The 18,541-nt window shown below is 35.2% G+C and overlaps 1 protein-coding gene across 2 annotated transcripts in view; it reads right to left on the reverse strand.

Annotated features, from left to right (window-relative positions):
• CMC1 (C-X9-C motif containing 1) overlaps positions 1-18,025 on the reverse strand; it is a 74,808-nt gene extending 56,783 nt beyond the window's left edge. For both annotated transcript variants that reach the window (XM_079114018.1, XM_079114017.1), the window contains exon 1: positions 17,833-18,025. Coding sequence is in view for 1 of the 2 variants with exons in the window: in XM_079114017.1 (XP_078970143.1) it covers positions 17,833-17,851 (19 nt within the window). In the remaining variant the exon portion in view is untranslated. The remainder of the gene's footprint in view (positions 1-17,832) is intronic.
• Between the last annotated feature and the right edge of the window lie 516 nt (positions 18,026-18,541).

The raw sequence follows: 18,541 nt of genomic DNA on the forward strand, positions 1-18,541 counted from the left end.
CAAGAAAATAGAGACACTAGCATGTATTCTATGAGATCATAATGGATTGAAGTTAGAAATAAATGAAAGAGTAAAACACAGAAACTATTCCAACATCTGGAGATTAAACAATATGCTATTATATGATGAATGGATAACAGAAGATATTAGGAAGGAAATTAAAAAATTCTTAGAGGTAAATGAGAACAAAGAAACATCATATCAAAATCTCTGGGACACTATGAAAGCAGTACTTAGGGAAATTTATTTCATGGAGCGCATTTAATAAAAGAAGTAAAACTCAACAAATAAACGACCTAACACTACAGCTCAAAGCCCTAGAAAAAGAAGAACAGAACAGCACCAAAAGTAGTAGAAGACAGGAAATAGTTAAACTCAGAGCTGAAATCAATGAAATTGAAACAAAAGAAACAATACAAAAAATTGACAAAATAAATAGTTGGTTCTTCGAAAAAATAAACAAAATTGATAAACCTTTAGCCACACTAACAAAGAGAAGACGAGAGAAAACCCAAATCACTAAAATTCGGAATGAACAAGGAAATATCACAACAGACAGGATGGAAATACAAAACATAATTAGAAGCTATTTTGAAAATCTATACTCCAACAAAATAGAAAATTTCGAAGACATCAACAGGTTTCTAGAGACATATGAATTGCCTAAACTGAACGAGGAGGACATAAACAATTTAAATAGACCAATTTCAAGTACTGAAATAGAAGAAGTCATCAAAAGCCCACCAACAAAGAAAAGTCCGGGACCAGATGGGTTCTCACCCGAGTTCTACAAAACCTTTAAAGAAGAGCTCATTCCAATACTTCTCAAAGTATTCCATAAAATAGACGAGGAGGGAACCCTCCCAAACTCATTCTATGAAGCCAATATCACACTGATACCTAAACCAGACAGAGACTCATCAAGGAAAGACAATTTCAGACCAATATCCTTAATGAACATCGACGCAAAAATTCTCAACAAAATTTTAGCAAATCACATACAAAAACATATTAAAAAGATAGTGCACCATGATCAAGTGGGTTTCATCCCAGGGATGCAAGGTTGGTTCAACATCAGGAAATCAATAAACGTAATTCACCACATTAATAGACTTAAAGTCAAGAATCACATGATTATTTCAATAGATGCAGAAAAAGCATTTGATAAAATACAGCACCCCTTCATGCTCAAAACACTAGAAAAAATAGGGATAGTGGGAACATTCCTTAACATTGTAAAGGCCATTTATGCTACGCCCACGGCTAATGTCATTCTAAATGGTGAAAAACTGAAAGCATTCCCCCTAAAAACTGGAACAAGGCAGGGATGCCCTCTTTCACCACTTCTATTCAACATCATTCTTGAGACTCTGGCCAGAGCAATTAGACAAACCAAAGAAATTAAAGGGATACAAATTGGAAATGAAGAACTCAAACTATCCCTGTTCGCTGATGACATGATTATATATTTAGAGGAACCTGGAAATTCCACCAGAAAACTCTTAGAACTCATAAGTGAATTCAGTAAAGTAGCAGGTTACAAAATCAATGCCCATAAATCCAACACATTTTTATACATAAGTGATGAATCTTCAGAAAGAGAAATTAGGAAAACTACCCCATTCACAATAGCCTCGAAAAAAATAAAATACTTGGGAATCAATCTCACAAAAGAGGTGAAAGACCTCTACAATGAGAACTATACAACACTAAAGAAAGAAATTAAAGAACACCTTAGAAGATGGAAAGATCTCCCATGTTCTTGGATAGGAAGAATTAATATTGTCAAAATGGCCATACTACCTAAAGTGCTATACAGATTCAATGCAATTCCAATTAAAATCCCAATGATGTACCTTACAGAAATAGAGCAAGCAATTATGAAATTCATCTGGAAGAATAAGAAACCCAGAATAGCTAAAGCAATCCTTAGCAGGAAGAGTGAAACAGGGGGTATTGCAATACCAGATCTTCAACTCTACTACAAAGCAATAATAACAAAAACGGCATGGTATTGGTACCAAAATAGACAGGTAGATCGATGGTACAGAATAGAGGACATGGACACAAACCCAAATAAATACAATTTTCTCATACTAGACAAAGGTGCCAAAAATATGCAATGGAGAAAAGATAGCCTCTTCAACAAATGGTGCTGGGAGAATTGGAAATCCATATGCAACAGAATGAAACTAAACCCATATCTCTCACCATGCATGAAACTAAACTCAAAATGGATTAAGGACCTCGGAATCAGACCAGAGACCCTGCAGATTATAGAAGAAAACGTAGGTCCAAATCTTCACCTTGTTGGTCTAGGATCAGACTTCCTTAACAGGACTCCCATAGCACAAGAAATAAAAGCTAGAATCAACCACTGGGATAGATTCAAACTAAAAAGCTTTCTCTCAGCAAAGGAAACTATCAGCAATGTGAAGAAAGAGCCTACAGAGTGGGAGAATATCTTTGCCAATCATACTTCAGATAGAGCACTAATCTCTAGAATCTATAAAGAACTCAAAAAACTCTACTCCAAGAATTCAAATAATCCAGTCAACAAATGGGCTAAGGAAATGAATAGACACTTCACAGAAGAAGATCTACAAGCAATCAACAAACATATGGAAAAATGTTCAACATCTCTAGTAATAAGAGAAATGCAAATCAAAACCACCCTAAGATTCCATCTCACCCCAATTAGAATGGCGATTATCAAGAATACGAGCAACAACAGGTGTTGGCGAGGATGTGGGGAGAAAGGTACACTCATACACTGCTGGTGGGGCTGCAAATTAGTGCAGCCACTATGGAAAGCAGTGTGGAGATTCCTTAGAAAACTTGGAATGGACCCGCCATTTGACCCAGCTATCCCACTCCTTGGCCTATACCCAAAGGACTTAAAATCAGCATACTACAGAGATACAGCCACATCAATGTTCATAGCTGCTCAATTCACAATAGCCAGACTGTGGAACCAACCTAGATGCCCTTCAATTGATGAGTGGATAAAGAAACTGTGGTATATATATACAATGGAATATTACTCAACCATAAAGAATGATAAAATTATGGCATTTGCAGGCAAATGGATGAAATTGGAGAATATCATGCTAAGTGAGATAAGCCAATCTCAAAAAGCCAAAGGAAGAATGATATCGCTAATTAGTGGAGGATGACACATAATTGGGGAGAGGGAAGGGTTAGTGTTAGGGTTAGAGTTAGGGTTAGGGAGGGGGGCAAGTATGGAGGAAGGAAGTACTGTATAGAGGGAAAAGAGGGGTGGGAGGGGTGGGGGGAAGGGAAAAAATAACAGAATGAATCAAACAACATTGTTCTATGTAAATTTATGATTACACAAATGGTATGCCTTTACACCATGTACAGAGAAACAACATGTATCCCATTTGTTTACAATAAAAAATAAATAAATAAAATAAATAAATTAAAAAAGAAAAAAAAAACTAGCCAAAAAATAAATAAATAAATAAATAAAGATGAATCAATCCACGATGCATACATGTGAAATAGATAAAGCATATTAGAAAAATATAATTTAAAATTATATTTTTATTGGTGCATTATAGTTGTATATAGTATTGGGACTTGTTGTTACATACTTGTAAATGCACATGATATAACAATATGATCTGGCCGTTCCCCAGAACTTCTTCTTTCCCTCTCCACCTCCCTTCCCGGGATCCCTCCCAGGGAATTTTCATGACCCCCAGCCCTCTTTCTTTTCCTATCTGCCTTCCACATGAGAGAAAACATATGACCCTTGACTTTCTGAATTATTTAACTTAACATAAGGTTCTCAAGTTCATTTTCCTGCAAATGACATAATTTCATTCTTCTTTACGGCTGACTAAAACACCACTGTGTATAGGATCTAACCACTGCCTTGGTTAGATTTATTCCTAGGTTTGTTTTGGTTTGGTTTTTTGAAGGCTTTTATGAATGGGATTGTTTCCCTGATTTCTTCCTCAGCAGCTTCATTACTGGTGTATAGGGAAATGACTGATTTCTGTATGCTGATTTTGTAACCTGCTACTTTACTGAATATGTGTATTAACTCTAGTAGTCTTTTGGCAGAGCTTTTTGGATCTTCCAAGTATAGAATCATATCATCTGCAAACAGGGATAATCTGACGTCTTCGTTTTCTATTTTTTTCCCTTTTATTTCATTCTCTTGCCTAATATACGTTTAAATTTATGTTTTAAAATTATAAAGCACATGAACAATATTATCAACTACCTTAACCTAATATTTACTGACTACTCCACTAAACAGCAAAACATTTATCAAAATAACATTTTAGCTATAAAACAAATCTCAATAAATTTGAAAGAATTCAAGCCATTTAAGTATGCTCCTAGACACCAATGTAATTGGAAATCAACAACAGAAAGATCTTTGAATAATCTCCAAGTATTTGCAAGCTAATATTTTTATAAATAACTCATGGATCTAAGATATCAAAAGAAAAATTGGAAAATGTTCTGAAATGAATGAAAATGATAGCAGCATTTCAAAATTGTGATGCAACTAAAGCAATACTTAAAAGGAAATTTGTAGCACTAAAAGCCAGTTTACAAAAAGATCTTAAATCAGCTTAAATTTCTACTGTGAGAAGTCAGGAAAAAGATTAAATTAAACATGAAGCAAGCAAAAGAAATATAGTGATAAAGATCAAAGCAGAACTCAATGAAATAAAAACAAACTAAAAAAATATACACAATAGAAATAAAATCAATGAAACCAAAACTGGTAACTTGAGAAGATCATTAAATTGATGATAAACAACTAGTCAAAGTAATCAGAAGAAAACCACAAGTCACAAATTCCATACATCATGCCAAAAATGATAAAAATTTTTAAAGGATAATAAGGGAATATTAAGTACAAATATAGGTAAACAAATTTGAGAACTACAATGAAATATGCAAATTCCTTTAAAAACACAAAGTTCATTCAAGAAGACAGATTTGCAGTAGTATAGCCCTATACTTGTTAAAGAAATTGAATTTAAAGTTAAAAGAAAATTCCAGTCCCAATAGGCTACCTGATGATTGACTGAACATTTAAGAAAAAAAAAATTACCAATTCTACACAAATTCTTTTTCCAGAAAATTACTCTTGGGTCAGTATTACACAGATACCAAAACCAGACAGAGCTATAACAACAACAACAAAAAAAAACAGCACTCTAATATTCTCATGAATGAAGATGTAAATGTGTCACAAAAGATTAACAAATTGAATCTAGTAATATATAAAAAGATAACTTTATAACCAAGTCGAGTTTATCACCAGATGAACAAGTTCAGTTAATACTCAATATAATATAATTCATCATATTAAAAAATGGAAAGACACATGGTAAACATGATATATAAATCAAAGGGAATACTCAAAAACCACAAAGTATTTTCTCTAATAGTAATGGTATCGAGAAATCACTTAACAGAAATAATAATAAAATCTCCCAACACTGGGTAATTAAATGGTACGTTGCGGCAGGAGGATCTCAAGTTCAAAGCCAGTCTCAGCAATTTAGGAACACCCTAAGCAATTCAGCAAGACCCTGTCTCTAAAGTAGCTCGCTGATAAAGCATCCCTGGATTCAATCCCCAGTAGGGGAAAAAAAAAAAAAAAAGAGTACTGCAAAAACCCCACAGCTAACATCATAGTGGGTGGCAAGACAAAAAACACTTTCTCTGTGAGAGCAGGAACATGAAACGATACTGCATAGAACTGGTTGGGAATGTAACTAAGTAGTAGAACACTTGCCTAGCATGCACGAGCCCTGGGTTAGATTCCCAAAATTGCAAAAGAAAAAAAAAAAAAAAAAAACTATTAATATAATGTATTATATTGATTACATACATACATATTAGTGCATATAAAATCTGGTAAAAACTAAAAAGGGCTATAATCTCATTGAAGTATTATACCAACTTCAATTTCCAGGTTTTGATATTTTGCTACAATTATATGTTACTCCTAGGAAAATGTGCTAAGCTTACAAGAGACACTTTGTATTATTTTTTTACAACTTCCTGTGAAGCCATCAATACTTCAAAATAAAAAGTCAAAGGAAAAAAACTTATGGAAAAAATCATGAGAAAATCTTCAGGACATAAGAGTTAGGCAAAGAGTTCTGTGTAACACCAAATACATGATTCATAAAAGAAAAAAAATCAATCAATTTGACTTCATCAAAGTTATAGACATTTCCTCTATGAAAGCCCATTTGCAAATCTCATATCTGACAAAGGACTTGTATCTGGAACATATGACGAATTCTTTAAACTCAAAAACCCAATTAGAAATGGGCAAATGATCTGAACAGACAATATACCAAGAAGATATGGAGATGGAAAAGAAGTATATGAAGAGATGCTCAATATCATTAGCCATTAGGGAAATCCAAATTAACACTATAGACAGATGCTACTTGAGATCTATTAAAATAGATTAAATTTAAAAATATGATTATACCAAGGACTGACAGGGATGCAGAACAAATTGGCCTCTTATATATTGCTGAAGGTAACAATATTGTACAGCCACTCTCTAAAGTATGCACTTATTTACAAAGTTTTGCAAAGATTTACACTATAACCCAACAAATGCACTCCCTGAGATTTATCCTAGAGAAATGAAAACAAAAATATGCATAAAAATTTTATTGTAGCTTTATCTGTAATAGCCAAAACCTAGAAACAACATAAAACTCCTTCAAAGGTGAATGAATAAACAATGGTTCATCCAGACAATAAAATATTACTCAGTAATAAAACAAAATGAATTTTTAATACACAACAACTTGGATGGGCTTCAAGATCATTATGCTGAATGGAAAAAAAAATACTCTCAAAGGCTACACAGTATATAATTCCATTGATAAAAATTCTAGAAGTAACAAAATTATAGCAATGGAAAACAGATTAGTGAGGGTGAAGCTATTAGAAGGTAACATGAGGGACTTTCGTAGTGGTAATGGAACAGCTCTACACTGACTATTGTCATGGTTACTTAAATCTTACTCAATTTTCACATAGGATAAAGTGTCATATAACTATATACCAAAAAAGTACATGTAAGAACTGGAAATATTCAACTAAGATATGTACCTGAGTCAATCATATTATGCCAATGTCAATTAGTGGTTTTCTTCTTTATCATACCATTGTGCCCCAACGATTTTTTTTCATTTTTTCCCTTTTGTTGACATTTATTCCTAATGTCCCCCATAAAATATTGACATCAAAAATATATTAAATATTTATATACTGCATTTAATAGTGCTTTTATATGTTAAAAAAGTAAAATTTTTGTATCCATCCAATAACAAGTTTTGTCCCATTGAAAGTAGCATCACATTCATTAAGAAAATGTGTACAATGGTTATGTCAGAAAAAGGTGGGTAAAGGTGCATGGAAACTGTACTAGTTTGCAATTTCTTGTAAGCATTAAATCATTATAAAGTTATGATAATAAAGTAAAAAATGTATACAAAAACAAAGAACCTACAACGACCAAATCATCATCAAAATAGAGGAACAAATTTGGATAACCTGCAAAGTTTTACTACAAAGCTATAGCAAAAAGTTGGTGTAGTACTGGCATGATTATATTAACCAAATAAAGTAATATAAAATACAGTCCAGAGTACTTCCACGTACTATGAATTTATTTGGACAATGCACCAAGGCTAGTCAATGAGAAAATCAAAGTATTTTCAATAAATGGTGGCAGAAAAACTATATGGACATGAAAAAAAATTGGACTGATCCCATTGATCTCCTGCTTCACTGTATTCACAAAAATTAATTTGAGCATGTGGTGTATGCCTATAATCCCAGTGACACTGGAGCCTGAGGCAGGAGGATCTCGAGTTCAGAGTCAGTCTCAGCAAAAGTGAGGCGCTAAGCAACTCAGTGAGACCCTGTCTCTAAATAGAACACAAAAAAGGGCTGGGGATGTGACTCAATGGTTGAGTGCCCCTGAATTCAATCTCCTGTAACCCCGCCAAAATTTAATTCCTTGAAGCAAAGATTTTTTAAAGAGAATACAAAGAACCAAAGAGAAAAAAAGTGATCAATTTGACTTCACCAAATACAATATCTTCTGTTCATCAAAACATACTGTTAAGGAAATTAAAAGACAAAACCAGAGGCCAAGAGAAAAGTTCACAGCATATGTATACGAGAAAGAACTTGAATCCAAAATATATAAAGAATGCCTACATATCAGTAATAAAAACACAAACCATCCAATAAAAAGTGGACAATCGGGCTGGGGATATAGCTCAGTTGGTAGAGTGTTTGCCTCGCAAGCACAAGGCCCTGGGTTCAATCCCCAGTATCTAAAAAAAAAAAAAAAAAGTGCCCCAAATCATTAATCATCAAAAATGCAAATGAAACCCATATTATTTTATAACTGCAAGAATGACTAAAATTAAAAACACAGACAACATTGAACAATAGAGACAATGTGAAGAAGCAACAAGAACTTTCATACATCACTGATTAGAGTATGAAATGGTAAACTTCCTTGGAAAACTTCACTATGTCCAGAAAACAACTTGCACAACTTGCACTTATAGAAACATTAGTCATAATGGTAAAAAAATTACTTAGCAACAAAAAAGAATGGTATTATCGATAACATACAAACTGAAGAACATGCAAAATTAACCTACAGTGATAAAAATAAGAACAGTGGTTGTCCATGGGAGTGCAAAAGGGTATTCTCTGTAGATGTCTTGATTAGAGTATACATTTATGAAAACTCACTTAAAAGTCTATAAATTTCACTGGCTGATAATCTCAATTTAAAATAGCTTGGCTTTTAAAAAGACACATAGTTTAACACATATTTTAACACATAATTATTACAAAAAAAAAAGTCTTACAATTTTATCCTTAAAGATACTGCTCATTTTTAAATTAAATTTCTATTGGTAAAGGTGTTGTTTCACAGATAATATGCTGTAATTATTTATTGCTGGTGTACAGGTTCAATTTTTCTTTTAATATTGTCCTTAAAACCCACACAACCTTACTCTGTCATTACTCTGGTAATCTGACAAGATTCTCTTCCAGTACCTAAGTAGACACTCTTAGGAACCGTTTTGTACCTTCTCTTTTAATTCTATAGCTATGTCCTTTAGAAAAATAGTGAATAGTATCTAACAGGATGCTTATCTTGAATGCTCTAATTGTTTAGAATTTTTTCAGTTATTTTCATGTTGAGATTGCTTATGACTTTCTTCTTTTGTCTTAGAATTGTTTTAGTATCGAAATTATGTTATTTAAACAAGACGTTAGTGATCTTTCCCTCCCCCTAATATTCTCTGGAGTACTCTGTACAAGTTGAATAATCCTTATCTGAAATGACTAGGACTAGAAGTGTTTCATAGTTAGAATATGGGGATGTTTGCATAGACTTTACCAGTTAAGCATCCCGAAATTGTGCAGTTTCAGATTTTGGAACATCTCGGATTCTGGATTTCCAGAGTAGAGATACCCAACCTATATAAAGTTTGTCATCAGTTCCTTCAAAATTTGGCAGAAATCACCTGTTATGGTCAGTTTTATAGATCAACTTTTACAGGTTATAGACACCCCATATTTTAAGTAAACACTAATCCAAGGTGTTGCTCTGCAAGTATCTTGCAGATTTATGTAAAGGAGATTACCCCAAATAATTTGGGTGTGCCTAATTCAATTAATGGAAAAGATTAAAAGCAGAACCAAGGCTTTCCTGAACAAGTCTACTAGATGACTACAGCTTCAGCTCTTGACTGAGAGTACTAAGCCTGCCCTTTTCTGACAGCCTGCCCTGCCCCACATTCTACACTTGACCAGTTGACACCCACAATCACCTAAGCTAGTTTTTTTGCAATAAATCTCTTAAAATACAGATACTTACATAGACATGCAGGTGTAGACACAGATCTACTGATTTTTTTCTTTTTCTTGTTGTTTTCTTATCAGGGCCTTGGTTTGGGGGTATGTATGTGTATGTACACAGGGCAGCCAGACACAAAGAGAATTTTAACTACTAATTCAATTTTCTAAAAGATTTTTATTCTTAGGTCACTTGTAGTTTCAGTAAGTTTAAATATCTCAAGGACACTATCTCACCTAAAATTTCAAAATAATTATATGAAGGGGTTCACATGTTTTTTCTCTTTAACACGCTTCTAGTTGAATCACAATTTTTGCTATAATAGGACAAATTTCTCCCTTTAAGAACCAGAATATAAATATTTTAAGTTTGCAAGCTACATACCATCTGTGTGTGTTTTCAAGTTTGTTTGTGTGTGTGTGTTTTCAAACAACCCTTTAAAAAGGTTACTACCATTCCCAGCTTCTGCAAGCCTTATCGGATTTGGCCCACAAGTGAGTTTGCTGAAATCTGTGCTATACTATTTATTTGTGCTTTCTCCTTTCCCTTTATTTTACAGGGAAATGCCAAAATATTAGAAAAAGAAAACTAAGCTTATAGAACAAACTGAAAATATGAATGGAGAGAAAATGACAGATTCAGGGAGACCCCACTAGAGTGGCAGGGCCTGAAGGAACTAAGGAAAAGGGATGATTCAAGGAGGGCACACTGTTTTCTAGTTTCAAGTGAAATGATGGGACCAGTCGTTGAGATAAAAAATTCAAAAGACCAGGGACTATTGTGGACATGTTGAATTTGAAATGCTTGCGAGTCATCTTGCTTAGTGGAAAGCTAATATGTACTTAAGGAGGAAATAAAACAAGGACTATCTCCACACATTCCATTTCACCTTGTTTACAGCATAAATCATAATCAGACATCAATATTTAACAGTGTAACTACTGAACAGATTCCAATAAATATTATAATGTACTGATCAAGTTTAGAAAATCAATTTCAAAGTTTTACCTCTTTCACCTACATATTTTAATTGATATCACTTATGTATAATGTACTTAAAGAATCTTTGTTCTATAAATCTTGCAATGGTCTTACATGTCTAAAGCATTTTTTTTTTTAGTTTCCTGGATACAGATTTAGCTTAGTACTATTGAACCATTTTTCCATAAATAAATTATAATAAAAATTTATCTTCATTATGAATTTTAATATCCTATTTATAATATCCTATCAAACATGTTCTTTAAACTGCTTACAAAAATTCCTTCTGATCATTCTTCTAAAACCTCCTAAGGCAAATAAATAATTGCAGAATTGCATGAATAACGATTTCAGTTTCCCAAACTCTCAGTGTTGCATCAAAAAATAACACTTCTAATAATTTATAAATTCTAAAGATTTTCACATTTGGTAGCACACCAGTCATTAAACATTAATTATTAATTAATTATAATTTTATACATATTCCAAAGTTATCATCAACACTGCAAGTATTATAGATATGGAACTTTTCATAAAACAAAAAATTACAATCTGACTTCCTTAATGTCAATGCTGTGCACATGTATTATACATTATACATTTGTAAAAGAGCCTGGAAAAAAATCAAATTTTGAAAGTTTGCTTCTATACAGACACATGAATTTATAAAGAAGCAGGGCAACACCACCACGGAAAATTTCCAAAGCTCTAACTTCTCAACATTCTCATCACCTGAAAGTCAATTTTCACCTTTTTCAGTGGCTGAATTTGTTAGCTCAGATTTTGCTTTGGGGCTCATGTATTCTTGCAATATGGCAGCACCAGATTATAAGGCTACCGATAACAGTACTTGCAATGAATCTACAAAGATAACAGTGAAGCAAATCAGAGTATTACAGAATCTTTCATAGGAATGTTTTGATTTAACTCAGTTCTTATTTAAATTAATGCCTCATTGGTGGAGGGGAGGGAGGTGTGTACAGTGCATTGGACCCAGGGACACTGAACAACTGAGCCAAGTCCCTAGCCCTGTTTCATATTTTATTTAGAAACAGGGTCTTGGTGAGTTGCTTAGGGCCTTGCTAACATGTGGAGGCTTGCTTTGAACTTGAGATATTCCTGCCTCAGCCTCCGGAGCCACTGAGATTAACCAGCCCTCAATGCCAATTTTTTTAAAAAGAACTTCCTAGTTACTCCTATTTGTTCCTGAAGACATTTCCATGCTACTATTTATTCTAGAGGAAAAAAAAACAAGACAAATGTTTGTAATAAATATGCAAGTTTTTTCATTAGCAGTTTCAATCTTTAGTTCCCTCTCCTTTACTGGCTACTGAGAGCATCAAAGAGAAGGTATCATGTATGGAACATTAAGATCAATTCTCAATTGTTACTTCCTAAATACATTAGTCAGCTTTTCATCCCTGTGACTAAAATACCTGATAAGAACAAGTTAGAGAAAGAAAAGTTTAGGTTCACGTTTCAGAGATTCAGTGCATGGTAGGCAAACTCCACAATCCTGGGCCAAACATCATGGCTGAAGAGCATAGCTGAGAGAAGTTACTTATTCCTGACAGTCAGGAAGCAGAGAGAGCTTCAGTGCAAGAAGTCAGAGATAACAGAATCACTGCAGCACACCCCCAATGACCTAATTCCTCCAGCTATGCGCTACCTATCTACAGTCACCACCCATTAATCCATTCAAATTACTAAGACATCAAATGGATTAACTCACTGATTAAGTTACAGCTGTCGTAATCTAATCATTCCCTCTAAATATTCCTGCACTGCCTCACACACGAACTTCTGAGGAACACCTTATATGCAAACCATAACACTAAGTGCTTCACACCAGAAACTAGGCAAACTCCAGTTCCCTCCCTACAGATGCTCATAACAAGATTTTCATATTCTTACCAGCTTGCTCACACTTTCTTGCAGTAATAAAAGTGTAACATGAGGAAAGGAATAGAAGAGAGGTCTTAAATTAGGAAAATTAAGACAGTTCTTATACAGACTTATCTTCAGCCATTTGTAACTGACAAAACAAATGGAGACAAGGACAATGAAAGCTATATAGTCTTCTAACAACGCTCCCAGGTAAGGATTTTAATCAAACTATGCAGATAAAGAAGCAGAGGCTCAAAGAGGTGAAATGATCCAAGTCTCTGATGAAAGGCAATGTTAAGTCATATAACGCAGGTCTCAAATCTTCCATGACACCACCATATCCATGGGGCTTATTTAAGGGGACTTTGGCAAATTAGGTTAAGTGAGTTTCTGCAGTTATGTCAAAGCATGGGAATAACTCTTAGACAATAAGACTGTGTATTTCAGAAACATCATTTGGAATAAAAGAAATTCAAAATTTCACAGTTCTCATTTTTTGATCAGAAAGTAGACAAATGAATTCTGATCTCTACCATAGGGGGAACACTAGTTTTAAAAAGTAGAAAAAGAAAGAAAAGAAAAGCAAGAAAAGCAATTTATCAATTGGCTGAAAATCACCTTCTCTTTGAAGAGAAGAAATATCAAATATTAGGTCAATCAGCACCATCTAATTTATTCTCAAACTTTTACAAAATATAGAAACTACATCAACAAGGTAGATGTGCTTATTTCAGCTTAGTTTCTGAGTCATATACTACCTATATCCCAGAATGATATATTTCACCTGAACTTCTTTATCAGTTTTCACTATTAATAACCACCTCCTTCACACAAGATGCTCATTTCCCAATACCAATTTCTTGAACTTCAGATTGTACCAACTGCTAGGTGTGAAAACTTCCCCTTTCACTCAACAAATCTAAAAGTATATCAAAGCAGGAAGTCAACTTATGCAATATGACATGTCAAATTTAGAAATCTGCTATAAACTACAATGTAGCAATTTCTTAAATGAATTTACAAGTTTCATTTACTTTATTTGGCAAAACTTTGAAACTATTTTCCAAAAAGTACAATTTCCCATTGATAACTAATAAAATAAAACAGCAGTGTTATAGGGAACAGAAGTAGACATTTGATAAAAGAATACAAGACAGTTTGCTTGTGGCCTAATTAGCATTGTATTACCTGACTTGTTTTTTTCTGTCATATACATCTAGAAGATAGTAGAACATTTTCAATTCTATGAATGTTCTCCAATGCCATCATTTTCCTTGTCTCCACTGGTTCTTATCTTACAATATTTCATAACATGAACTACCTTGATAATGAGGTGGGGGAACTTTTTATATTTCACATATTTTTTCACATAATTCAAAAATTGTTCAAATCAAACCACCTTTCTTAATTGATCTTCAGGGTCAATTCACTCAAACATGAAAACCAGATCAGATACATTATGTGTTTTTTTCTTTTCTTTTTTCTTTTTTTTTCTTTCTTTTTTTTTGTGGAGAGCAGAAATAGCATTTCCCAAGATGATCACCTATCACATCCATCAGATTATCTCTGGTTAAACTTTGGCTAAAATTTAAATTCACTTTCAGAACAAGATTTGCCAAAATGAAGATATTAAAATTAATGTATTGTAGAGGCTGAAGGCACATTTTAAAGCAGTCTTAAAAATATCCTGAACAATGGCAATACTAGAAAAAATATAGAGGCTACCAAGGAAATTAACTGCACTTACTCCTCTTGAGATGATCCCACAAGGTTTTAGCTTCAAAGATGGTGTTCCTGTAGAGTTCTCAGTACTCACCTCCATTTTTAACTGTACTAGTAGTAATTTCCAACTCCTACCAGCATCTCAATTTCAACTTAAATTTTCTACAACTTGAACCTGCATTTTGCCATACCATTAATTGTCCTACTTACCTGACACATCAGCTTATATTTATGCAGGAGCACAGAAAACATTTGCAGAAGGAAAAAAGGTGTAGAAGAAATATTTACAAATATCATTTCATTTAGAAGCAGATATGAAAAAATGAGCTCAAAGCAATCTCATTACCATTACCCAGCAAATAACTTATAAAACCAAATTCCAGTTCAATCTTCTGTCTTTATTTTCCATCTTCTCTTATTTTTCATTAACAAAGTTTACTTATTTAAAATCCAACTCAATACTTCTCCATCTTGAAGAACTTCTTGACTACAACACCCAAAGCAATTTCTCCTTTTTCTAACCATATGATTTCACCTGCACCAATTCTATTGCTCTAATCACACTATCTATACAATCTTTTTCTCCTGCTAGATAAGTAACTGCTCTTGACTGAATTATTTTCCCCCACAACTCCTCAAAGTTCAGATGTTGAAGCAATGGCTCTCATGGAACTGTATTTTAAGATAGTGCTTTAAGGAAGTAATTAGCCCATTGTCCCAGCATTCCTATATATGGGACACCTATAAAATTGTATAGGACTCTTATATTGCTCAACCTAAACTTTTATATGTGTCCTATATAAAGGATAATGTGATATTACAGGTTATGACTAAATGAGGTCATGAGGGTGGGGCCCTAATCCAAGAGGACTAGTAGCTTTATAAAAAGGCGGAGAAACCCCCACAACCCTGCATGAGGATATAGAAAAGTCAGCCATCTTCAATCTAGGAAAGTCATTACAGTAACCAAATCAGGAGTCACCTTGTTAATTGACTTCCTAGCCTCCAGAAGAGTTAGAACAAGCCCTCTAGCTTCTAACATATGGTAAATGTGCAATAAAACCATTTAACTGTTTAACAAATAACATGTGTATTTAAGAGAATTTCAATATTTGATAGTCTCAGATATTTATTCTACCAATAAACACTTACTAGGCATCTATTATGTTTCAAATACCAAGCCAGGAATTGTAGATACAATAATGAGTAATAAGTAAGCTTCCTTAGTCTGCAGAATAAACATCTGAAACACTCTCAATTACTCTTGCTTAGATAATTAACATACCCTTAAATCTTTAAAAAAAAATCTCCCAGTAATAGTTATTTAGCTAAAACACAATGCGAGAAATTCTCAAAAATCTTGCCCATCAATCTCCTTACTTTAAAATGTGAAAAATAGGGGGCTCACACAGAGGTTAATTTAGACAATGTTCTTATTTGGACACAATGTTGTTACTTAAATCAAGTACTAGTTAATATTTCTGATCTTTTTGACATCTGCAAACAAGAAATTTCTACCCATGTGCTATTAACACCCTTATGCAAAAATAAGAATACCAATTCACTCAATGAAAAACATACATTCTTATCTGTAGTGAATCGACTCTGCAGAGTTAAGAACCCACAGAGATCAAAGTATTCAGTCACAAAATTTTAACCCTTGGAGAAACATTAACAAATATTTAATGTACCTTACTCTCCCTACCTCTCATCCTCAAACCTCTTACCACACAGTTTAGAATCGGTTAATGACCAAATCTGGAAGAAAAAAAAAAAAAAGCCAAATTTGGAGCTGAGTCCACATGGTGCATTGACTCCTTCACTGGCAATCTCCTACCGTCCAAGTCTCCTCTTTCTAGTCATCTAGTCCCTAATAAGTTTAAACAGGTGACATCACATGAAAAATATGTACTGTTTACTACACAAGTAGAATCTTCTCATTCTCCAAATCACGTTTGTCTTTCTCAAATTATTTTGTTACATGTACATATCTGTATCTGTTTCATTTTATTTCCCAAGGGAAAACTTTAAATCTAGAATGAAGCACAGACCACATACAGTTTATGTAAATTTTTGGTGGGTTTTAAATAATTCCAAATATTAGAAAACATATTTTTTTTTGAAAGACTGGGGAGGGCTGCCAATTAGCAAAAGCCTCCTGTGAAACTGACTTTAAAGTGAAGCGCAAAAAACGAACCAGAATTAGATCTGGGGATGAGGAAGAAAGGGAAAATTCTAGAAAAAAAGAAAAACATGTGCAATGGCTCTTGGGTCCATCAAAGCAGCTCGATCTACTTTAGGTACATCTTAGACCAATGTCATCTAGCCCAAACCCAGTAAGATCATTATGTGTGTTTAAGAATTCCTTTGTGCCTGCCTCAAAGAGTACTTCCAGATCTTACCACTGTCTGCTTGGACTAGTAACCTAACGTCTCTGAACTTCTGTTTCCTAATCTGTAAAATGGAGATAAAAGAACCTAGCACACCATATACTACTTTTGGATAGCTGAAACTACTTAGTTTGATAATAAAATATTCAACGAATTTATTATTTGTGCCCTGCACATGTTTTTCATTCTCCTTGAGAGGTCACAAAAGAATCTCCAAAGGTTTGAAACTATCCCACCTCTCAATACTTTGAGTGTTTCTCTCTAAAATGAAAGGAATGTCAAGAAGTTCTTCAGCTACACCCTTACATAAATAGCCTAAAGAAAAGTACAATGGGTGAGAGAAACTGAACGCTACAATAATTCAACTGGGAGGAATCACGAAAATTGAAGTAGCACTCAAGACTTTGGGGATCCTTTCCAAAGAGTCTGCCTCTGGCCATAAGGATGTAGCGTTTGAACTGTTAAGTTGGACTTCAAGGATGAACTTGGGGTCCATGAACTACCAAAAAGAAATGTAAAAAAGCGTGCTCTGGGGCAAAAATTAAATTTTTTTTTTCCTGTGGCAAGTGTCTGCAAGACACACTGTTTAAAGGAACCGGTGCCCCAAAGAAGCAAAAAAAAAAAAAGGGGGGGGGGGCGGGGGGACGGCAATGAGCAAACAGTCCCTCTGCAAGATGTTCGCAGGCCGCAAAAGGACGAGAGTTTAGATAGCATGCGCAACGCCCCTCACTTAACACTTGAGAATGACCTATAACCAAGGGAAGAAGCCAGAGCCGGCAGGAAACCCTATAGCAGCCGGCCAAGCGTGAGGGGATGTGTGCGGAAGCGGTGCAACCTCAGCTCAGCACCTTTCCCAGGCCGCGCCCCGCCCGCAGGCCCGAGGCGCGAGACCAGAGCCCAGCCCTCTGCAAACCACGCTGGTCGCCCCCGTACCTGCGGGGTCGAGCGCCATCACGGCGGGCGGAGAGGGCAGCCGCTCGGAGGCTCTGGGCAGGGGCAGGGAGGGGAGGAGCCTGGGCTAGGATACACGTGCGCCGCCGCAGTTTCCCGCGGCAGGAGGAGGAGCGCAGCGCCCTTCGGGAAGCCCGGCAAGCTCCTGTCCCTCACACTGTCCGAGTTCCTACTTCCGCCGCGCATTGCGCCTGCGCCCCGCGGGCCCCGCCCCGAATCCTATTCCAGGAGCGGACTGAGCGCTCAGAGGGAAAGAGCCGGGAAGGGGGCGTGGCTGCGCCGCCTGGCTTGGGGAGACCGAGCGCTGCTTTGCGGTTCTACATCCGCGGTAACTGGTGCTTGAGCACTTTTCCTTCCCTCCGCTGCTGGGTCAAAGTCCAATTCCCCGTCCCATACCCTCCTTAAGAGAACCAAATGAAACATCCGTCCTTTATTTTTCTTTCTCGTTCACTCATAAATCTCCATTTTACGCACGCCAGGTCCCAGCCCTGGTTCTGAGTACTAAAGAAGAATAACTGAATAAAAATAAGGCCTTTATTCTCAGAAGCACAGGTTTGGCAAGGAAATCAAGTACAGGCAATAGGTTTGACAGCTCACGCACGGTGTGCGCAGCTTGTCCTACCATTGAAGTGGTATATAGTGTGCAGGGGCCTGTATCTCTCATGGAGATTAAGTAACTTTTGTGAAATAA

The sequence above is a fragment of the Sciurus vulgaris genome (genome assembly GCF_902686455.1).
Source record: "Sciurus vulgaris genome assembly, chromosome: 16".
Classification (NCBI taxonomy): Eukaryota; Metazoa; Chordata; class Mammalia; order Rodentia; family Sciuridae; genus Sciurus; species Sciurus vulgaris.